Source organism: Oreochromis aureus, linkage group 14 (assembly GCF_013358895.1).
Source record: "Oreochromis aureus strain Israel breed Guangdong linkage group 14, ZZ_aureus, whole genome shotgun sequence".
NCBI classification, from domain to species: Eukaryota; Metazoa; Chordata; class Actinopteri; order Cichliformes; family Cichlidae; genus Oreochromis; species Oreochromis aureus.
Window position 1 is genome coordinate 10,688,746 of NC_052955.1, and position 21,773 is coordinate 10,710,518.

General features: G+C 38.6%; 1 protein-coding gene across 1 annotated transcript; it reads left to right on the forward strand.

Annotated features, from left to right (window-relative positions):
• Positions 1-1,366: 1,366 nt before the first annotated feature.
• Positions 1,367-8,023, forward strand: LOC116335673 (protein sel-1 homolog 3). Its single transcript, XM_031759432.2, has 23 exons — positions 1,367-1,767; positions 1,867-2,341; positions 2,546-2,672; positions 2,775-2,896; positions 2,982-3,097; positions 3,189-3,250; positions 3,360-3,492; positions 3,576-3,711; positions 3,826-3,963; positions 4,103-4,308; positions 4,400-4,579; positions 4,776-4,895; positions 5,328-5,468; positions 5,597-5,659; positions 5,773-5,946; positions 6,050-6,177; positions 6,262-6,345; positions 6,436-6,526; positions 6,638-6,725; positions 6,821-6,930; positions 7,027-7,154; positions 7,244-7,346; positions 7,687-8,023. The coding sequence occupies exons 1-23, from the start codon at positions 1,675-1,677 to the stop codon at positions 7,774-7,776; spliced, it is 3,108 nt and encodes a 1,035-aa protein (XP_031615292.2). The 5' UTR covers positions 1,367-1,674; the 3' UTR covers positions 7,777-8,023.
• The last annotated feature ends 13,750 nt before the right edge of the window (positions 8,024-21,773 follow it).

Here is a 21,773-nt window from a genome sequence, read left to right on the forward strand (position 1 = left end):
TTAAACTGGGGGTTTACACACACCCTCACTGAACCAAACGGTTATCAGGTGTTTGAGGACTAAAAATGTCTAGGGTGTATATAGAAATTTTTTTTTTTATTAGGCAAAAATGTTACCAAAAAATTACCAAGATGTTTGAAGTGGGTGCCATGAAATGCAATGGTATCTTTAGGTATTTAATTTTAAAGTTAGGATACACATTGTGAAAAAAAAATGCTAGATGCGCTTGCTTTCTACACCTGTATATCATAAGAAAATGTACAGCTTTGGGTTTGTTTTGTAAGAATAGCCCCTTGAAGTTTAAAAAGGATCCCATAATTTTCATGTAATGTGGATTGGGCTATGCTGTCCTGTCTTTTAGTGTTATTGTTTTGTTTGTCTTTTTAGTGGACACAAAAAGCTCCACAGCAGTTTTTCAGTGAGGATTGGGTGTTGGTAAGGGCTATAATTAAGGAATTTCTGTACAAGACTGAAATTTTAAAGTTGGAACCACTTCTGGTTAACATTTTATGGAAGCAGGAAGTCAATCATGTAAAAGTGCCAAATTGTGATTTCTGTCAGAGGCCTTTGTATTTGTAGTATGTTCTAAACCTTGAGCCCCTTTTGCACAGAAGACAAAAGTGCATGATGTATACAGTAATGTATATTCAGAGATGAAATGCTGAATGTCCAAGGGTATTTTCTGTAACAGTATGATCAGTACCGTATGTTTACATTTGTAACAAATAATTATTATTCTCAGATAAGTACAACAAAAAAAATACCTTGTGCCAGTTTTAATGTTGATTGCTTCATTTGAGCACAAAACTATGCATCTAGTTGTAGGTGATTACTAAAGTAGTAGGGACGCCAGTACACTTAGGGCGCTCCTGATCGACGAACAACCAAAAAGTGCTGCAGAAGACACAGAAAGTCTCCCCCAGCCTCATAATGTAACAGGTGGTTTGGATTTATAAGACACGTTTAAATATTTTATTTAAAAAAATAAGACGAGCTAAAAAAAATAACAATTTCCTACTGGTACTTTTTTAAAGTGTCATTTGTACCTTTTTTGCACGACAGAGCTGTAAATTGGTTATGCCATCTGAATGTGTGAGTGTACATGCGTGTGTCTGTCTGCTCCCGGTATAATGCACTGTAACGTTGATGCATGTCAACTGTCATAACGAAACCTATATTGGGTTAAAAGAGTGGATCAGCTTAAGCTCTTAAGTCCTCCACCCTACTTTTCTCCTTGTCTTTATTTTGAGCTTCTATTTATGAAAACCTACAGTATATTTGTACAGGAAAAAAAAAATCATTTTGCATCTAATGTTGTGGTCTAAACTTTGATGGCACTCCTGCATGAAAGCAATAAACTATTTTGAATGAAAGGTGAGCTGCTTCTTCTAATACACAACACTTTGAGTTACTGCTGTAGAAATTTTTTTGAATTTCTAGATTTGACTCTAAAGTTTGCATCAGCACAAAGAATTCAAATGTAGGTTGTGAAATTTAGATTCAGGAAACGGGTGAAAGATATTGGGTTACCTTTCGTTATATTGTCAGCAGTGAAATGCAACCAAATCCAGAAAGCTCCACGAAGGTGTATATAGTAAGTGGGTGGAGCTTTGTGCTGTCAAATATTTACCTAGGAGAGTAGCTGAGGTAGAGCAGGATAAGATCCGGGTCTTGATGCTTGTGTTTCACTGCAGCAAGATTAATGCTTGGGCAATGGATTTTCATACACTGTACAAATATATCTATCAGCTTTGCCTCACGATGCAGGTAGGAGAAGGTTTGCCTTCACCAATACTTCACTAATACACTGGTTCCTTCTAGTATAGTCTTCTAAGCAAATGTATGCTTGTCTTCTGTCACATACAGGTTGTTTGGGGTTTAGATGAGGTGAAAATCCTGAATCCTCCAGAGGAGGCTTTGCCAGACCATCTTTTGCAAGTACTCTACTCTTGTGATGAACCTGCTACAGTACAGCTGGACTGTGTTGTATCCTTTGAAACTGGCACCATAAGCACATTTCTGCTAAGACAGTGGGCTTGTGTCCCAGGTGTCAATAAAATAAGGACTATGAAGCTGAATCTGCCAGACTGGTTGGTGTATCAACCTGATGGGATTGTTCCAGACTCTCAGTGGGTGCTGAGTTGTATCCTTCGAGCCTCAGTCAGACACACTGGATATGATGATACTGAGAAGTCTGTCAGAGCTCAACATGTGGCAACTTTGAAACCTAAGCCCTACTTAAGTCGACGTGTCAAACAACATCAGCTCTGTATTGCCTGGGGCACACAAATGCTCCAGCTAACTAAACAGTTTATCCAGAAACAGTGTGCCTTGGAACAAGGTGAGGTTGGAGAAGTAAGATTAAAAGTTAACTCTATATGAAGTTAAAGTGAAGCTATGAAAAAAAAATTCTCTCACCATGTTTGACAGCAATATTCTCTGAATCTTAAAGATTTCAGAGGAAGATGGAAAAAACTCACATAGTCCTCATTTTTTTAACTTTGCAATAACAATGCTAACTTGTAGGCTTCCAAATTTCATTTAGAAACGCTTCATTTGCTGTCTTCAATCTATGCTTCAACTGGAGAAATCTTTGGTATCACAAAGACACTGAATCCCTACAGGAATGAGGTTCTGGAGTATTTACGTGTTAAAGCCATCTCTTTCCCATGGTATGATAGACTGTTTACACTATATCCACTAGTTTTCCATTCTGTCATTGAAGTTACCATTTAAGGTCATTTAAACAAGTCTTTTTTATGGGGGTTTTCTAGGTGTACGCTTTCCATCTGGATATTTGTAACCAGACACTGCCAGGAAGCCTTGTGTGGCGTGTTTCATCATATAAATTCCCAAAATAATTATATCACACCAGCAATACTCCTCACAACTTCAGGTATAGTTAATTTTTTTCTCAGATATTCTATTTATCGCAGTATCTTGACTTACATAAGGCTCATCTTCATTCACATTAAACACAGGTCACCTACACATCCAGATGAATGGAGAGTCTCAGGAATCCTCTGCATTTCTCTCTTCATTCAAGGTCCCTTTAAATGTGTGGTGCAATCTTATTGTGATGGTGCAAGGTAGAACAGTAAGTAGTCTCTTGTTCACACAGCATACAGTTTATCATGCACATCATCATAATAATGAAAAAAAAAATGCTCATTGTCATTGGATCTCAGGTGACTGTCAATATGGTATGCTTGGATAAAGACCAGAGAACAGTTAAAACTTCTCAATATATGTAAGTCTATTTCTATTGTGACATGATTCAGTTATTACCCAGAGGAAAAAATGCATTTGACATGTACTATAACACTATGTGCTGTTCTGCTGTATAACATGCTTTACAGGTTTAGATTTATTATCATGCTTGATGACACAGAGGGATATTTTGTGATTGGAGGAGGGAAGTATATACCAGGAGTGAAAGGCTATTATGGACCAGTGATATACCACCGCAACCGAATAGTGCCTGACATTATGGTACTTCTAGTAATACTGTACTTTAGCTACATCCAACTCAACTGTTCACTGCGTTCAAGTCTGATTATATCTTTCTTTTTCAGTCTGACTTTTATGTTCCAGATGTTATACAGAATTTAAATCTCACCAGGTGGCTGCAGACTTGTGAAGAATTTAGCTTTGACATGAATGTCAAGATCAGTGGCCATTCAATCAAGATCCAGCAGAGGACAGAAGCTGGTAATACCAGCAGTAGGGTTCTACTTACACTAGATGGTGCAAAAAATAACTTTTTAACTAAACTTTTTAAAGTAATGACACTGTGAGTAATGTGTTTGTGCTGCTTTTCTTCAGAAACCTGCTCTCATGTTTTCCATAAGTGGGTGGTAAAACACAGACAAACATCGAATCCACATTGTGAATCGTGGGAAGCAGCTGCTCCTCGCAGAAGACATGCCGCTAAACTGGCCAAATTATTAGTTTTAAAACATGGTGAGAGACGAAGTATAATCTTTTCAATTGCCAGTGCATTTTAAAATATAATGCTGTCCGCTTTTCTGCAGTTGTAATAGCTGCTGTTTTGGATTCTGCATGTGATTAAACACATTAAAGTTTAATTTGTGACTTGCAGAAGGAAGACCAGTTAGCCTGCATGATTTGGGCAGAGCACTATACTCCTTATCACTCCATAAGCTGGGCAAAGCGAGCAGCACGGAAGTGGTCAGCAAAGTATTATCGCTGCTTCTCCAAGCTGGCTGTCTAGCTGATACCCGAGCTCTGCACATGTCATCTGTGCTTTACAGTACTGGCCTAGGAGTCCAGAAAGAGCCTTTTAAGGTCTGTTTTATCAGGTCATTTATAGTTAAACTATTTGTTTTTTAAAAGCTTTTTTTCAATATATTCTCACATGTTCAAATGTATGATGCAGGCTTGGCTCCTGGGCCTGCTGGGTGCCCAAAAGGGTGATCGATTGGCATTGCTGCATCTTGGGCACCTGCACCACCTTGGACTGCATGGTCAGCCCAAGGATCATGATCTGGCCTATGCCTATTATGCTAACATTGCTCAACAGACAACTATAGACCGTCACAATCCCTCACCACAGCAGGTTTGGAAAGCATTGTTTTTTTCTATATAAATATCATTTTTACACAATGCATGACCTGCTTTACCAATATTTTACCAATATAATTTATCATGGCTACAGTTTTTGGATTTCTGTCCTCAATAAATGTATCTTTGTTTCTTTAGTTCATTAAAAAATGCAGCAGTATTTGTCTCCTCTTTTTTCTCTCCTTTTTTAGACAACAGTTGAGGCTATTTTTGTGAATGATGATAAGATGTTGAATATCCAGACCAGTGAAAACCACCACATCTTTCAATGGCTCAAACATCAGGCTCGGAGGGGAGCAACTGAGGCTGAGGTAGTCTACTGACTATGTTGTTGCCCTTTTGTTTCAAGTATGCTTCTCACATTTCATCAAGACAAAGACTGAGTTAACGGGTTTGTCACAAGACTAACTGCTGGTATAACTGTTGGTATAATTGTTCTTCCACAAAGACAAACACAGAAGTAAAATCACTGATTTTCGTTAGCAAGAACTACAGAGGCAAATTTAAGGAGAGGTGGAGCATGGGCAAAGGAAGCTCTGGACTCCTGGTTTATTAATGCACTGCAATGCTTGCAATCTCTACGTGCTTTACAGGGACATTTGTTTAAATTGAAATTTAATGTTAAAAAAATCTAAAATAGTGGATTGAAATGATAATGTAGAACATCACAAGTAAAGACATTCTCAAGAAATGAGGGATTTCAACATTTAGATTTTAGTAATACCTTCACAATTGTCTTACAGCAAGCTATTGCCCGCATGCTATTCTGGGGCCAGCAAGGAGTGACTCCAAACATCCGGGAGGCTGTGAGACACTATGAAAGGGGAGCTGTCCAGTGGGAGGATCCAGTGTCAATGTATGACTATGGGATAGTACTTCTGCAGGTCAGATTTGCCTTTGATATAAAATATGAAACAATATGGACAATTATCTTAATCTAAAGGTTTTTCCTTCCACCTTCATTAGTGTTTAGTCACATCTACTTGTAATATATGAATGTTTCTCTCTGTAGGGACATGGAGTGGAAAAGAACATTCCAAAAGCTGTCACATTCCTAAAGAAAGCAATGGATAAGGTGGCTAAATGTTAATAACTTCTTTATGACGTATTTGTTATCTATGCTGTGACATCTGGAGTCAACTTTAAGTTTGCATCTCATTCTGGTTCTCAAAATAATCTGTCCTACAGGGTCATGTTCCTGCAATAAATGCCTTGGCCTGGTACTATGAGCACTTTGAGAACGACTACAAACAGGCCGTACAGCTATGGGAACAGGCCGATCTCCTCATGTGTCCAGAAGCAGCCTTAAATCTTGGTGTGATTTACTCACAGGGCCTTTATCCAGGAAAACCTGCCAATCAGGTAAGCTCAACTGTAACATCATCATCCACTGTAATGTATAAGTCATGGGTCCTTTAAGTGGTAATAACTAATATATCTTATAACTAATTTATCTTTCCTACAGTATATAGCCTATAAGTACTATCTGAAGTCTGCAGAGAGAGGAAATATCAGGGGAGGGATTCTGATTGCTGACATTTGGACCACTGGGATGCCTGGCTTTGTCAACAGACATCCATCGGACGCCGTTTTGTCAGCAAATTACTTTTTATTTATTTCAATTCACATGCATTACTATTTGTGCCTTGACCAGAATGTATTCTTAACTGACTGCAGGTGGGTAAAGTGGGCAGCGGAGCACAACGGATACTTGGGCAGCGTCTTACACAAAGCTTTGGATGCCTATCTCAAGAGTGACATGTAAAGTCTTTCTCTAGTCACAGTTGCCAAAATCCTGATCAGATCACTAGAATGCAATTACAGCTATTTCATCTTCTGACTTCGCTACAGGTTCACATCACTATTATATTACATCATGGCTGCTGAAGCAGGATATGCAGTTGCACAGTTTAATGTGGCATACCTGTGTGAACAAAATTTGGTAAGTAACAGAAATGTAAATCTGAAATTTGTTTCCATTAGCCTAAATGTTATTGTCACTTTCCTGCTTACTTCAGCTCTCCCTCTTTATTTACCACTTTTATGTCAATAGGGAGGTTTTCTGGATCCTGTTTATGCATCAGACTGCATGTGGAGATATTACAACCTTACAATCCAAAGTCAAAATCCTAACACTTATGGTAAGTCACTAACTTTAAATGCAATAGTTGCATACACACAATTGCAGACTTGTGTATTATACCTGATTTGATCTCGAAATCTGTTTTCGCCCCAGCTTTTATTAAGATGGGCGACTTGTTTTACGAGAGGCATGGTAACAGGCAGAAAAACTTGTTTTCTGCAGCACAGATGTACACACTGGCAGCACTAAGGAACAATCCCCAGGTTTACCTGCTTTTACATTACACCTTTGCTATGTTTTTGTATACATCGTGTGCATTTGTTTATGTTTTAGTAAGTCATACCTGTCATTTTCCACAGGGATGGTATAATTTAGGTGTCCTTGCTGAAGAAGGTTACAAGCTGCCACTGTCTATACTGATTAAACTTGGCATCTCAGAGTTATACCTGGCAGAGAAGGAATTGCTTCTAATTGCTCTGTACAAAAGGTTGGTTTGAATACTGTCTGTATTAAAAATGCAGCTTACTGCACGTACATATATGCAACAGAAAAAAAATCTATATTTTTTTCCAAAAGATGCAGAGACTCAGAAGATGCAGACTCATTCTTTCCTTGCAGCCTTGCCCTCTTCAGTGTATATGTACAAACATTTCAAAAGCACTATAGTGTTGCTATTAAGGTAAGTGTAATATCCATATCTACACCAACTCAGTGACCAACATAAGATTTAACAACCCAAATTAGGTTCAAACACAGTATGTCATAATTAAAGTATTTATTTAATTATCAGTCTTTGTGTAGCCTGTAACATGTTTCTTTCATTACACACTATAATGATATTCACATTGATAAGAAGTCATGAATTTCAAACTTGATATCCTGAATATTAAAATCTAAATCTATCAGGTATTGTAGTGTAGTATAATATTTCTCTATGAAATATACTTGATCAAATCAATATTGATACTGCTTCAATTTGAACTTGAATTTTGTGCTCCTGTTCATTTTATTTCCCACAGTTCTGCACTGCTCTTGCTGTGGTTGCAGCTCCAACAGTGTTTTTAATCATCCGTGGTATGTTCAGGAGACGCTTCTTGTCTCTGCACTAGAACCAAGGTTGTTGTGACACTTGCCTGCAAACAAACTGAAGGACTATGTGGAAAAGTCAACCTTCATTAGCGCAGAAACACCACGCTAGTTTACCTATTGGTTACTTGGGACAACTGTACGGAGCAAAGCTGACATAAAAATGAATGTATTTTTTGTATATGTATGTGTCTGTAATCTCTGTTTACTGCTGTTAAAAAGACTCACTTTTATTTTATTTTTTAATTGAATAAATCATAAAGAGTGCTGTTTCCTCTGTTGATTATTTCATCTTGGTTCATTTGTGAGTAAATGACCATCAGATGGTCAACTCCACCATCACCACTTTATACTGCATCATGAGAAACATATCTTATATTTCAAAATTAATATTTGGATTTACATAAAGTAAACAAACTAAACACATTTGTTTAAAAGCAGTAATAATATCCACAGCCCTGCCACTTTCTGAAAGGTTTAAATGTAATATCATATATATACAGTAACACAATGCTGCTTGCAAACAGAAAACGAGAATTTATATAGCAATTCATATTCTAACAATCAGAATTAAACAAGTAGTCACTGACAACTCTCCTCAGAACAAATTAGTTCAGCTACATCTTAATAGCAGTCTCAGAAGATTTTAATTCCCCTTGGTTCTATTTTGAGGAATAATTTGGCATTTGTTGGGGGGGGGATGATGGTATGACAAATGTTTAGTTAATTAGTTTTACATAACATTGCATCCTTGCTACTGAGGTGAACATACGCTGACATTTTAAGATGGCATCCTGAAAAAAAACCCCTTAAAACATCTAAAGAAAAAACAATTCACCCTACCATATTCTTTAGTAATATCACTTAATGAATTATGCATATGTTTGATATTCCTTCGTTACTGGGAAAAGTATGAAAAGTGCAGAAATCTGTGCCGAAATATTTTTTTCAGGCTAAGGGATTTGCAGGAGTTGACCGGACGGGCCGAGCCAGAGAGGAGTCATAATATCACAGCATGTTGTCTGTGAAGATTCTCAGTCATCCAGGTCATCGTAGTCAAAGGAGTTTGCAAAGAAAAGCGTCTGGACTTCTTTAAGTTGCTTGAAGACGTTTCACCTCTCATCCGAGAAGCTTCTTCAGTTCTAAGGTCAAATGGCGAGAGTCCCAGATTTAAACCCAGTGGGAGTATCCCCCAAGGAGGGACAAAGGACCCCCTGGTGATCCTCTAATCACATGCGCCCAAGGTGTGAAAGCGGGTGTGGGACCTAATCAGCCAGGGTTTCGGGTGAGCCCATTGTGAAACCTGGCCCCACCTTGTCATGTGAGTTCCTGAGGTCAGATGGCCCAGGATGTGAGTGGGCGTTAAGGCGTCCGGGTGAGGGAACTCAAAACTGGATTATAGATGGCAGACAGTTGGTGTCAGTAAACCACCGCCTCTGTTCAAAGATGGTCGCTCACAGTGGACATAGATGGCCTTTCACTCCTCTTTCAAACCATCTGTCCTCTCTGTCCAAAATGTGAACATTGGCATCCTCGAAAGAGTGACCTTTATCCTTAAGATGCAGATGGACTGCTGAGTCTTGTCCTGTGGAGGTAGCTCTTCTATGTTGTGCCATGCGCTTGTGAAGTGGCTGTTTGTCTCTCCAATGTAGAGGTCTGGGCATTCCTCGCTGCACTGTACAGCATACACCACGTTGTTAAGTCTGTGTTTTGGAGTTTTGTCTTTCGGGTGAACCAGTTTCTGTCTGAGTGTGTTGCTGGGTCTGAAGTACACTGGGATGTGGGTGCTTGGAGAAAACTCTCCTGAGTTTCTCTGATACACCGGCTACATAGGGGATGACAATGTTGTTGCGTCTGTCTTTCTTATCCTCCCTCGCTGGTGTCTGATCTTCTTTTCTGTGCATCTTTGCTGACTTTATGAACGCCCAGTTCGGATAACCGCATGTTTTCAGTGCTTCCTTTACATGTGTGTGTTCCTTCTTTTCCCTTCAGGCTTAGAGGGAACATGTTCTGCCCGGTGGTGTAGGGTCCTAATTACTCCAAGTTTGTGTTCCAGAGGGTGATGGGAGTCAAAGAGGAGGTACTGGTCCGTGTGTGTGGGCTTCCGGTAAACTTCAATGTTGAGGTTGCCATTCTCTTCAATGTGCACACACGCGCAGTCCAGGAAAGGCAAACAGTTATCCTTTGTGTCTTCCCTGGTGAACTTGATGTTTTTATCCACGGCGTTAATGTGCATGATGAAGGATTCCACTTCTTGTGTCTTGATTTTGACCCAGGTGTCATCTACATATCTGTACCAGTGGCTGGGTACTCTCCCTTTAAAAGAGCCAAGAGCCTTTCTTTCCACTTCCTCCATGTAAAGGTTGGCTACAATAGGTGACACGGGGAGCCCATGGCACAGCCATGTTTTTGTCTGTAGAAGCCTTCGTTGTATTTGAAGTATGTGGTGGTGAGGCAGAGGTCTAACAGTGTGCAAATCTGATCGGGTGTGAAGTTGGTCCTGTCTTCCAAGGAGCTGTCTTCTTGTAGTCGTTTTCTGACAGTCTCCACTGCTTCCGTGGTGGGTATGCAAGTGAAGAGAGAGACTACATCAAAGGACACCATGGTTTCATCTGGATCCAGGGTAAGTTTCTGGACCTTGTCGGTGAAGTCGGTGGAGTTCTTGATGTGGTGTGGGTGTTCCCCACGAGAGGTGCAAGGATGGTAGCAAGGTGTTTCGCAATGTTATAAGTGGCTGAGTTTATGCTATTGACTGTGGGTCTGAGTGGGACCCCTTCCTTGTGGATTTTAGGAAGTCCATAAATGCAGGGTATGGCATCCCCTGGATAAAGGCGGTGATATGTGAGGCGGTCAATGATTTTGTCCTTTTCAAGGTCTTGAAGGCAAGCTATAACTTTCTTTTGTAGCTGCTTGTGGGGTCTCGTTTTAAAGCTTCAGTAGGTGTTGTTGTCACTGAGGAGAGTAGTGATCTTTGTGTGGTAATCTGTTGTGTTTAGGACCATGGTGCACCTTCCCTTATCCGCTGGTAATATAGTGATGTTGTGGTCTTTGCTCAGGAAGCGACGGCCTTCTTTTCTTGTAGTGTAAGGTTAGAGCGGAGGGACTTTCGCACTGGAGAGGGTGGCTGAGACTTTCATCCTGATTTGCTCTGCTTCTGTCTGTGATAATTTATTAATCCGTATGGCGGTTTCTGTGGCTGTGATGAGGTCCACTATGGGCAACTGTTGCGGAGAAATGGCGAAATTGAGTCCTTTGGCTAAAACCCTCTTTTCAGGTTCAGTGAGATTCGGTCTGAAAAGTTCTTTACCCATTTCTCCGACTGTCTTCAGGTGTGTTTTCTTCTCTGAGTTGTGTGGTTTCAGACTGAGGTGTGGGTTTTGAAAGCAAGGTGTGAAATTTCCTGCGTTGTCTTTCTTTTCCTTGAGAGTGTTGGGCCCGCTGAGCCATTTGACCTTAGAACTGAAGAAGCTTCTCGGATGAGAGGTGAAACGTCTTCAAGCAACTTAAAGAAGTCCAGACGCTTTTCTTTGCAAACTCCTTTGATCACAGCATGTTGTTTTAAGCTAGCATTAGCCAAGAAGTTAGCCAATGCTATTGGCTACCCTTAGCTCCAGAAACAAGAGGAATCTTTTTCCCCCTTTTTTACCCACATTGCAAAGCATAATAACATCATGACTGGTAAATTGCAATGTCGAACCTGTTAAATTAATTAATGGATAGGTCAATGCAAGCTTTTTCAGTTAGTTTCTTTGGCTACATTTTTTATAGTATTGCTCCAGCTAAGTGCAAGGAAACTTTAAACCGGGTTAAAACAGACTTGAAAAAACAACAGAATTGTCTTAACTCTTCATGGGATAGATTCAACAAGGTGGTGGGAACATTCCTCAGAGATTTTGGTCCTTGTTGAAATGATAGCATTACACAACTACTGCATATTTGTCATCTACATAATTGTGATGCCACCACATCCCAGAGGTGCTCTATTGGACTGAGCCCTGGTAACTGTAGAGGCAATTTGAGTACAGTGAAAGTAGTACCTACCATATAAATGTTGCAGCCTTCAAAAAGACTCATCGGCTTTTTTCCAATCGTCTGTTGTCCAGTTTTGGCGAACCTGTTTGAATTGTAGCCACTCCTGTAAGTCATCTGCTTTAAGGTTTGACAAGTTGTGTGTTCAGAGATGTTCTACCTTTGTTGTTGTAGCAAGTGGTTGCTTGAGTTTCTGGTACCTCCCTGTCACATTGAAACAGTCTGGCTATACTTCTGTGAACCCCTGCATCAACAATCCAGAGATCCATCCAACATCCAGAGAACTGCCATTCACTGGTTTTTCTTTTTCGGACCATTCTCTGTTAACATTAGAGATGATTGTGTGATAAAATCCGGTCATTTTGACCGTGTCTACATGACTACACTGAGTTGCAGACATGTAATTGGCTCACAAAATATTTCTGTTGACAAACATTTGAACAAGTGCACCTAATAAAGTGCCTGACAATATAGTTTCTGTATTTGTGCATCATAGCCAAATACCCCAACTAAGTACAATAATTTAACAGCATAAAAACAAAAAGTAACAATTATTTATTCAGGCATGAATGTAGACTGAATGGACCTTGAATTTCAGTTTAAATGCCCTTTCATGGTGTTGGAGTTTTCTATTTTCAGGAATGATTTTTTTTCCTATTTACTCGTGATGGAGGCATATGACTAATGTACCTATTGGACAGCAGCTTGCAGTCAGCAGGGAGACTGACCTTCAGCCTCCAGACCTGGATTCAAGTCCGTGCATCAGCTTATGTTTTTGAGAAAGTTCCAAAATTCTTAAAACCTGGAGTGTTTCTATTATCCAGGTGACCTCTGTTCTTACCACAATGTTGACAAGGGCAATGACGTGGTTACAGAGGGTTGACAAATTAATGTCATCACCTCACTGATAATGACGTGAACCCTAAAGTAATACATCAGAATTACAAACACTGCAATTAAATTACAGGAGCCTGTCTGTCAGTTTAATATATGTCTCAAATTCCCAATACTACCCTGAACAATAGTTGTATTATACTGTGTGGGACATTAACCTCTCCAATTGAGCTGTTTAACAGACAGAGGCAGAATGGGTAGACTGGATAGTTGGACAAGTGCTTTTGAAATGTAGAGATGGATTTTGTGCTTCTGTTGCTTACATTATAAGAGAGTGGTGATTTCTGTCCTTATATTTGTGATGATAACTATTTTGGCATAATTTGAAAAACCTCTAAATGGTGAACTGCCTGTTATCATTTTAATATATTTTAATTTTACTGGGTCTAGTAATTTAACGGTTGACATATATGCCAGAGAAATATACATGAGAAAAGCCAGTGATGTCTGAATAGTTGGCCTCACTTGTTCTTCCACTATTTTTTGCTGCTCTGATATATTACCACTATTTTACGGCCATTTTTATCTTGCTTCTTTTGATTTAGGACAGGGACTGTTTTACAAAGCATATCTGTTTTTGTTCCCCTTACTGTGACTTTAATATGTTTTCAATTACTTTGTACAAAGAGAGGTTATAGGGTATGCTGTCCAAGCTTCAATAAGGTTCTGCAATCATTGTAATTTAAGTGCACCATAGCCAGGGTTGTGATTTGAAGCTCAAAAGCTGAAATGTGGAGAGAAGTTGAATAGAAAAGGAAACGCCAGCACTTGGGGGATTTTGAAATCAAATTAGTGTAACTCTGCAGCTTTTACTTTGTGCATGCTGGTTTACAATGAATGCAGCTCCTGACAATCTACATTATCAATGCAATCTGTCTCGCTTTTTCTTTTCTTCTTTTTCCCATCCACTGGTTTTGATCTGCTTTTTCTCTTTTTTTCATTTTCCCATCTGTTTCTCTCCCTCTGTGTTTGCAGAGGTTATTTGGCTGGTGCAAGGAAAGAGAGCTGTGGCAGTTGTGTGTGTACAGATGAGGCAAAGAGAAGAAAGTCACTCAGGCGGTGAGCTTCACTCATTTCTGGGATATACAACAGAAAGGCAACACAGAGGTGCAGATACTGTGAAGGTACTGTGTGTGTTAGTGTGTGTCTGTATGTGGTTGTGTTTTTATTGTATTTGGGGGCGAGTGTAAAGTAGTACTAACTGTAGCACTTGTGGGCATTTTTAATCATTTCTTGTTTGCAGCACTGAAGACTTTTAGTTGGATTGAAGCTTTCCTTTTCAGAGACTTAAAAAGTTAGTTTTAAGTTCAAAGGAACGTATGTGGTATTTGTCAACTGTAATTATTTTTTAAGCTAAGTCTCCACATAACTGTCTTCAAGGATATCTGCTGTCTTTTCGTTTTGGGTCTTCAGCTGAAAAGCTGTCTTTTCACTTTTGGTTAATATTCTATTATTTAATCTTAATCTTACAAGTTTGGGTTATTATGGAACATTGGTATACCGAAGCTATGTGCTCAGTATAATTAACTATAGCCTTGAAATATTTTATTTCCTTTAAAAATGCAATTCTGGACTAAAATCACATTTTCCCATTTTTGCTATTTCTGCTCAAATCTCAAGCAAAATAGTGATATGTTTATGAGTCACTACGTTTTTCCATGTTAGAAATGATATGCCATAATCAGTGGGCCATAGATATCATAATGCACGTGGTGTGATAAAAGCTATTTGAAAATTTGCGACACACTCATTTTCTGGTAACTGTGAGGATCAGAGGAACTATAAAGAAAACACTGATCAACCATCTTAGTGCACCAATAAGGCCTTCTTTCTAATGTATAGATATATTGAACTAAAGCCAGCCATATTTAAAATGTCTTGGAGGACTTTTTAAAACCACTGATGAGTTTTTCCTACTTACATTTGCATGTAAGAAAGGACATTTATCCACAAACTTTGTAATGCTGAAATTTAAGTAAGTTGAAATTTAGTGTTATCTTCCAGTTTACACACAGTATGAAAACCTCGAGCAAGGATTGGAGCTGTCACTTGAGAAAGCGAAAAAACAGAAGAAATCAGTTTAGGCTTAAGGGAAAGAAAGTTGATGCTCACAAAGTAAGAGATGGATAAACAAAGCTATCACGGCATTTTCAAGTGTCAAGAACTATAGTGAGAAATATCATCAAGAAATTCACACAGTGCAGAACATGCCTGCCAGAGCAAACATTTCAAAGACTCTAGTCTTGTTTGAAAGAAAACTAGTGAGAGATGTGTCTTAAGACCCCAGTACAACTGGCAACACATGAGTGAATCGCTCAGGCAAGTCGGGAATTGTGGTATAAAAGAAGACAATCAAAAGAACCCTACAGAAGAATGGATTCCGAAGTTGCAGTGCACGAAAAATTCCACTTCTGCACAAGACAAAACCTGCAAGCTAGACTGAAGTATCCTAAGGACAATCTGGATGGAGAATCTGCATCCAGATTGTCTGACCAAGTGCATCCCTTGGTCAGATAAGATGACGCTTTGGCCATAAAGACTTGAAGCCCATTGAAAATCTGTGAGTTGAACTGAAGACCAAGCTCCATGCGGGCAGACCGTCAAATCTGGAGGAGCTTGAGAGATTTGCCAAGGAAGAATGGGCTGATTGCTCAGGAGATGTGTATGAGACTTGTTGAAAACTAAAAAAAAGTCACTGCAGGCTGTTATCAAAAGCCTGATAACAGGCTTTTAATAAGCCTGTTATCAAAAGCATGTTATCAGGCTTTTGATAACAGCCTGATAACAGCATCAGTTAGCTGATGCTAACTGACTGTTAGCATCAGCGGGTTTAATAATTTTAACCCTGGTAGTTCTTGTTTTTTGTGAAATAATTTTATTTTTGCTTGGAAAGTAAAATAATGTAAGGATCCAAAATAAAACTAGGATGTTTGGAAAAGCTGTGTTAAAAAAAATCCTTGCTCTGCTTAACAGCACTCAGGAAATATTTTCATAGGGAGGATATCGATTCTTCCTTAGCTGTACTATATGTTGCCACTTTTCTAATCCTGGCACAAGAAGCCGACGTTCCCATTCTTTTTCTGGATTTCTGTGAGAGAATGAGATTTTTCCAACCCAGAAAACGCACTAGTGAACATCAGAATATGAAATTCAGAAAAAAAGAAAAAAAATCTGCAAAAAAAATCTTTACTTGTGTTTATTTTTCTTGCTGACTTTATCAGGAATCATTAAAAACTTACTCCTTGCAGAACTTAGCAATTAGGTGAGAGTAAGTTCTCTTTTGTCAAATATGTTGTGTATGTGTATTATTACAACTAAAAGGATTTTATGTTTCAATTATATATAACCCTATAATAGTCACAACTCTGACTATTACAAGTTGGTATGTAATCACATTAAATGTTCAGTTCTCCATTGTGGTTATGTATGTTGGATTAAGCAATACTCTACCAGACTGATGTGTTGTAATGGATGGTGATCAAGAGTCTTTATTTTTTATTTTTGTCTAATTATGAAATGGAGCCAAATCATCTTTTTCTTCAGTGTCAAGATTTGAATAAATGAGTGCATAAAAGTGTTAGTGTATTGATTTTATTCTTCCTTTGGAAGCTCGTTGTTAAATGTCAGAATGAATGATAGCACTTAGTATACCTTGCCAGATAGTGTCTATGAGTTATTAAAGTGGGAAGATGGAGCTTTGCCCACATTTTACTTCACTCCATTCCTTAGTGAAGACAGAATATGTGTCTCTGCAGATATAAACACAGTTATGAGTATGCATTTTTTAATTAAGAGCAAGTAATAATAAGTATTTAATAGTGGTTATATACCACCTAACCTCAGCTTTATTATGTATTTATTAACACCATTAATAAATCTTACACAGCCAAGTAAGTTTGAAGTGTCTGCTATGATCAATTATGATTATCATTGTTATTCTCTTGTACTATTGTTGTCTTTTCAAGTAACTTAGAGGTACTACTGGATTGAAATGTTTAATCATTTCCTGATGGTCTTAGATTTCAGAAGCACATTTTGTTTGTTTCAGATTTCACATTTTTTATGTATATATTTCTGAATGTCTTAATTCATCAAACTCTACATTTTATTAAAGGTAAACTGATAGATTTTATCTGACTTTGAACAATTGTAAAACTATAAACCTATATTAATACTGTGTACCCGTGTATTATGGGCACCTTCACCCTGCAGCTGTTGTTTGTCCTGAACTGATTTTTGTACCATAAGTTAATTTCAGCTGTAATATTGTTATATTTTTCCAGGTGTCAGAAGGTACCATGGTCACAAGAAGCTTCAGTACTGCGGGATGCAGAGCTCTCACAGTGTGTGTAGCGCTTTTCCACTTCAAACTTCCTCTCATTTTCTGTGGTCACTTCCTGGGTGTCCACAGTCAAGGTAAGAAAAAACCCCCAAATTAAACTCTGTTTTTACTACACTGTGCTATGAGGCAGGAAACATGAAAAGGACCTGCTTTTATTTATAGTTCAGGACCACTGTAATCAGAAGAACATCGGTTTTTCCATATACAATCATTTATATTTCTTAGTAAGGCTCTAGTGAGGCCTTTCCTGCCCTTCCACTTGCATATGTCAAAAGCATAGGGAAACATGGGAAGAACTCACCTCTCTCACACTTTCTGCTTCAGTTGAGAAGAAATTTGTTATTTATCAAGTATCAATTATTCTCTGGTTCCAGGTGGGTGTGTTTTGTTTTGCATTGTATTGTTGGAAGGTCATTTTCACTTGAATTTAAAAAAAAATCCTTTTGGTCCCAAAACACAATAAGAGTAAACTTAAAGACCCTGCAACATCATATCCTAGGTGGAAGCACCAGTGATTCTATATGATGAGGCACATAAGAATAACAGTTTGAATGTTGTTTTATAGCTTGATAGATAAGTAATACAGCATTTTAAATTTGTGCAACAGCACACTATATGAGATCCGTAGTGAGCTGCAGAGCAAATTTAATCCCCATATCCTAGAGAGACAAGGCCACTATGCCCTCTGCTGTCAAGGCACTCCACTGGCTTCCATCCCTCCCTGTGACTGGTGTTATTTATAGCATGGCAGGAATAGGTACACTAACAAGTGACAAAAGCTTAAAATATACACGCACACGTATACACACGCACATATTCTGAAGAACAGACACTAGTGCACACTAGTTCCAACTTTCAGGGGTGGTAAGGGGCAGCAACAAGGTTAATGCATGAGAATCGAGTGCGGGGTATTCAGTCTTTATAAAATTAGCTCTGATTAATGGAGCTCAGTTGTGGCATGTGCCAGGGTAAAATGTGTGGGAGGACAGATGAGGACATGCCACACCAGAAAAAATAATTGATCCATCTTAAGAAGCAGATATTAAATACTTGCCACAGTTCAGTTACTATTCTTCTTTAAACTGTTTTGCCTGTCACAGTAATACTGAAACATTTTTACTTAATGCTATAATCCACACTTGCTTATCAGATGCTTGCTTATCAGATGAAGGAAGCTTCCCACAGATCTTTTGACCTTAAACCCTGAAAGTTAGTTTTATAATTGGCTGAAAGCTAAAAAAAAAACGTGTTTGTGGTTGACATCTGGTTATTGGCTTCCCATGATTCTATGCCTTCTGTTGAGGATATGGTATTCTTGTCAAGGTGAACTGCCTGCTGCAGAGACACAGGCAGGAGATTTAGCTTGTTCTCTGTGCTTCCAGTTTGCTATGCTCTTTACATGTAAGTAATGACACATCACATTTGTAGCTGAAATAACTAAATCTAGTAGTTTTTACCCCTCAATCATAAAAGGCTGATAGGGTATGGTCGTCAGCCTACTGGGCGGGCGGGCGTGTGGGCAGCGTGGACACCTAAGATTGTGAAAGTAATAACTCGAGAACAAGGCGACATAGGATTATCAAATTGATGCAATAGATGCAGCTAATTAAAATCTTGGATGAGTGTGAATCTCAATGAGCTTGACCTCAAGGTCAGAGGTCAAATTTTCTGAAAATGTTGTGAATGCAGTAACTCAATAAGGAAGTCATCTAGGCTTTTCAAATTGATACCAAAGGTTTAATCTTGGACAAGTTCAAATCCCGGTGTCCTTCAAATCCTGGCTCAAGGTATAGGTCAGAGGTCAAGTTTTCTGAAAACTTTGTGAATGTGATAACTCGGGAACAAGGAGACATATTTTGAACTAGTGTGTTTACTAGGAGGCTGAAGGGTAGCACTGCCAGTTGCTAGTATTTTTTGGCTATAAACATTAGACACTAGAACCACCAACATGGGTCATGGACTGCACTCTTTTCCTGCAGTTCTCTGCAACCTGCCCAGTTCTCCATGGTTATAGTTGTCTTTATAGTTGTGGCAGCAAAAGCAGCGAAGCTATTCACAAACACTTCACTCGAGTCCTTGCAAAATTACTTTGGCTTCCTATTCACTACTTCTTCTTCTTTTAACTCGTCCCTTTAGGGGTCGCTACAGGAGATTATCTGCCTCCATCTCACCCTATCCCCAGCATCCTCTTCTGTCACAACAATGCTCTGCATGTCTTCCTTCACTACATCCATGACTCTTCTCTGTGTTCTTACTCTTTTCCTCCTGCCTGGCAGCTACATTTTCAATATCCTTTGCCCAATTAATTATCTTTTCACTGCAAAAGCCATCTCAGCCTTGCATCTTTAACTTTGTCTCCAAAGCTGTGCCTCTGATGTAGTCATTTCTAAAACTGCCCTTGTTTTGGTCACTCCCAGTTAAGATCTTAGCTTAGCTCTTCAATTCTGCCACTTCAGCTCAGCCTTCTGTCTTTTTGTACACACATCATAGCAGATCTCGCTACCATCTGGTAAACCTCCCCTTTAACTCTATTCTTCTGCCACAAATCACTCCTGAAATTCAGTTCATCCTGCTTGAAATCAGTCCTTCACCCCTCTTGTGTACATTCTGTTGCTGTGAATTGTTGACCCCAGGCATTTAAACTCATCCACCTTTATTACCTTTGCTCCTTGCATCTTCACTTTTATCTTCACTTTAGTGCATGCTCCACTTTATATCTCAGAACAATAACTGATTCACCCTCAGAGTGGAGAATCAATTACAAAGGGGGACTGTGTATTCACCATTTCTTTGGAACAAACTTTCTTTAATCATTAAATCAATAAAAGCTGTTCCCCATTAAAGAAAAATGAAAACAAAAATCCACCTGTGCAATTTGACTTTTGTGTAATTTCTTATAATATTTTCTTAAATTTTTACTCTAGCCTCTTTATCAGTTGTTTGTATTTATATTCTTCTTTCATTCATTATATGTATTTTGGAATGTTTTTATGTGTTTTTGTAAAATATATGAAGCAACTTATAACTTACACATGACTTTGGTCAGTATTATTATTATTATTGTTGTTATTATTTTAGATCTTGCTGATGATAGGACAGCCTTCATTAAAAAAATATGTATAAGTTAGCCAACTAGGTAAGGTTACGCTGCTTACTATGGGGCCACAATGATGCCTTCGGCAGTTCCAAGTATACAGTAAGTAGTCATGTTGTTTTATTTATTTAATTTTTTAAAATATCCCACGCACTCCAAAATTTACTATATGATGAATAAACCTATTTTAAGAAAAGCGATGAAATATGATTCAAAATGACCACTTTGGCATTTTCCAGTGTAAAGACTGTTTTGTAAGATAAGCATTTTTGTCAACACGCCGCAATACTTTTGGCTGATGTAAATCAGTGTCACCCAGAGGTATGAGCTCATGTTACTGCTGCACTCATTCTTAATTGCACTGGTTAACTGCATCATCAAATAGCCTAAAATAGGAAGTGTACTGTATGCTGATCTTGTGCCATCATATAAAACTGTCATGCAATTCTAATACATCCATTATAGTAATTCTGCCAAGTCACGATCTCTGATTAAACAATCAGTGTAAATGATATGCAAGTAATTTCTTAGACACACTGGACAACCCTGGGAACAGCACTGGAGGCACTTCAAATGCTTGTAATGTGCCAAAAGACAACTCTGCCTTATAAGTAGCAGTGGAAGCCTGCCAACCACCTTCCAGATTGATTCTTTTCATTACCAAGAATAAATGGTTATAGAATCTATGAGTAACGTTGTGACTGGCACTGAAGACGCTAATGTGTTTAAGTTGAGTGTGGGAAAGCAGAGTTTGACAGCCAAGCAGATTGTGTCAGGTGTAGTGTTTTATATTTACACAATGAAAAGTGCCCAAAGCTGCAAGAAGGGACATCGAAAGGCTTCACTGCACTGGCACTGGTCACATTTTTCAACCCCTTCCTGTTAGTACTCTTTGATTTGCAGTGCTATATATTTGTGGTAACAATCAGCATATATAACAGTAGCTGCTCTAGCTTTCATGTAATATGCAAACACATTCTTAAAACATCATTGCAAGAAACTTTTTATATAATTATCCTGTTTACTGTATGTTTTATTACTGGAGAGAATTGCAATGGTGTAGTTATTTCTTCATAGCTTACTTTTTGCTTATATTAAGTAAACATACCAGAGGGTACAGATAGAGTCAAGATACAGCTGTGGCTGTCGTACCATTTGTCACTGCAGGCATTTATTTGATCTAGACGCCTGAGCCAACCTTCAAAACCTTGAGAGAGCATGGCAGACATTCAAAGCAGGAGCATGGAGGTGCAGAAATAAAACAGGCCTGTAGCCTTTCTGAAAGAACACCTGTAATAAGTGAAGCAGAGTCCTGGTACATTTGGCACTACTTACAGAAATTCAGCTCTGTGGTAGATCAGTATGACAGTAGGAATTACAAAACTGTTAAAAGTAGTCTTTAAGCATGAGCATGCAGCATTTGGTGGGCAGGCTCAAATGATAATTACAGGATTGTGGTACTTTAATTTCTGCTGGTCTCGAAGCTTCAGGAGTGAAGGACACACACAGCATTCCCAATCTGCTACTTGTGGTATAAACACAAAATCTCATCTCAATACAAGCCAGTAATTTTACTGCTCGAAGAAACAGGAAACCTAGTCTTACATGTGCCTCAGTGGAATAAAATCAGGAAACTCTGTACCATTTATATTCTTTACTTT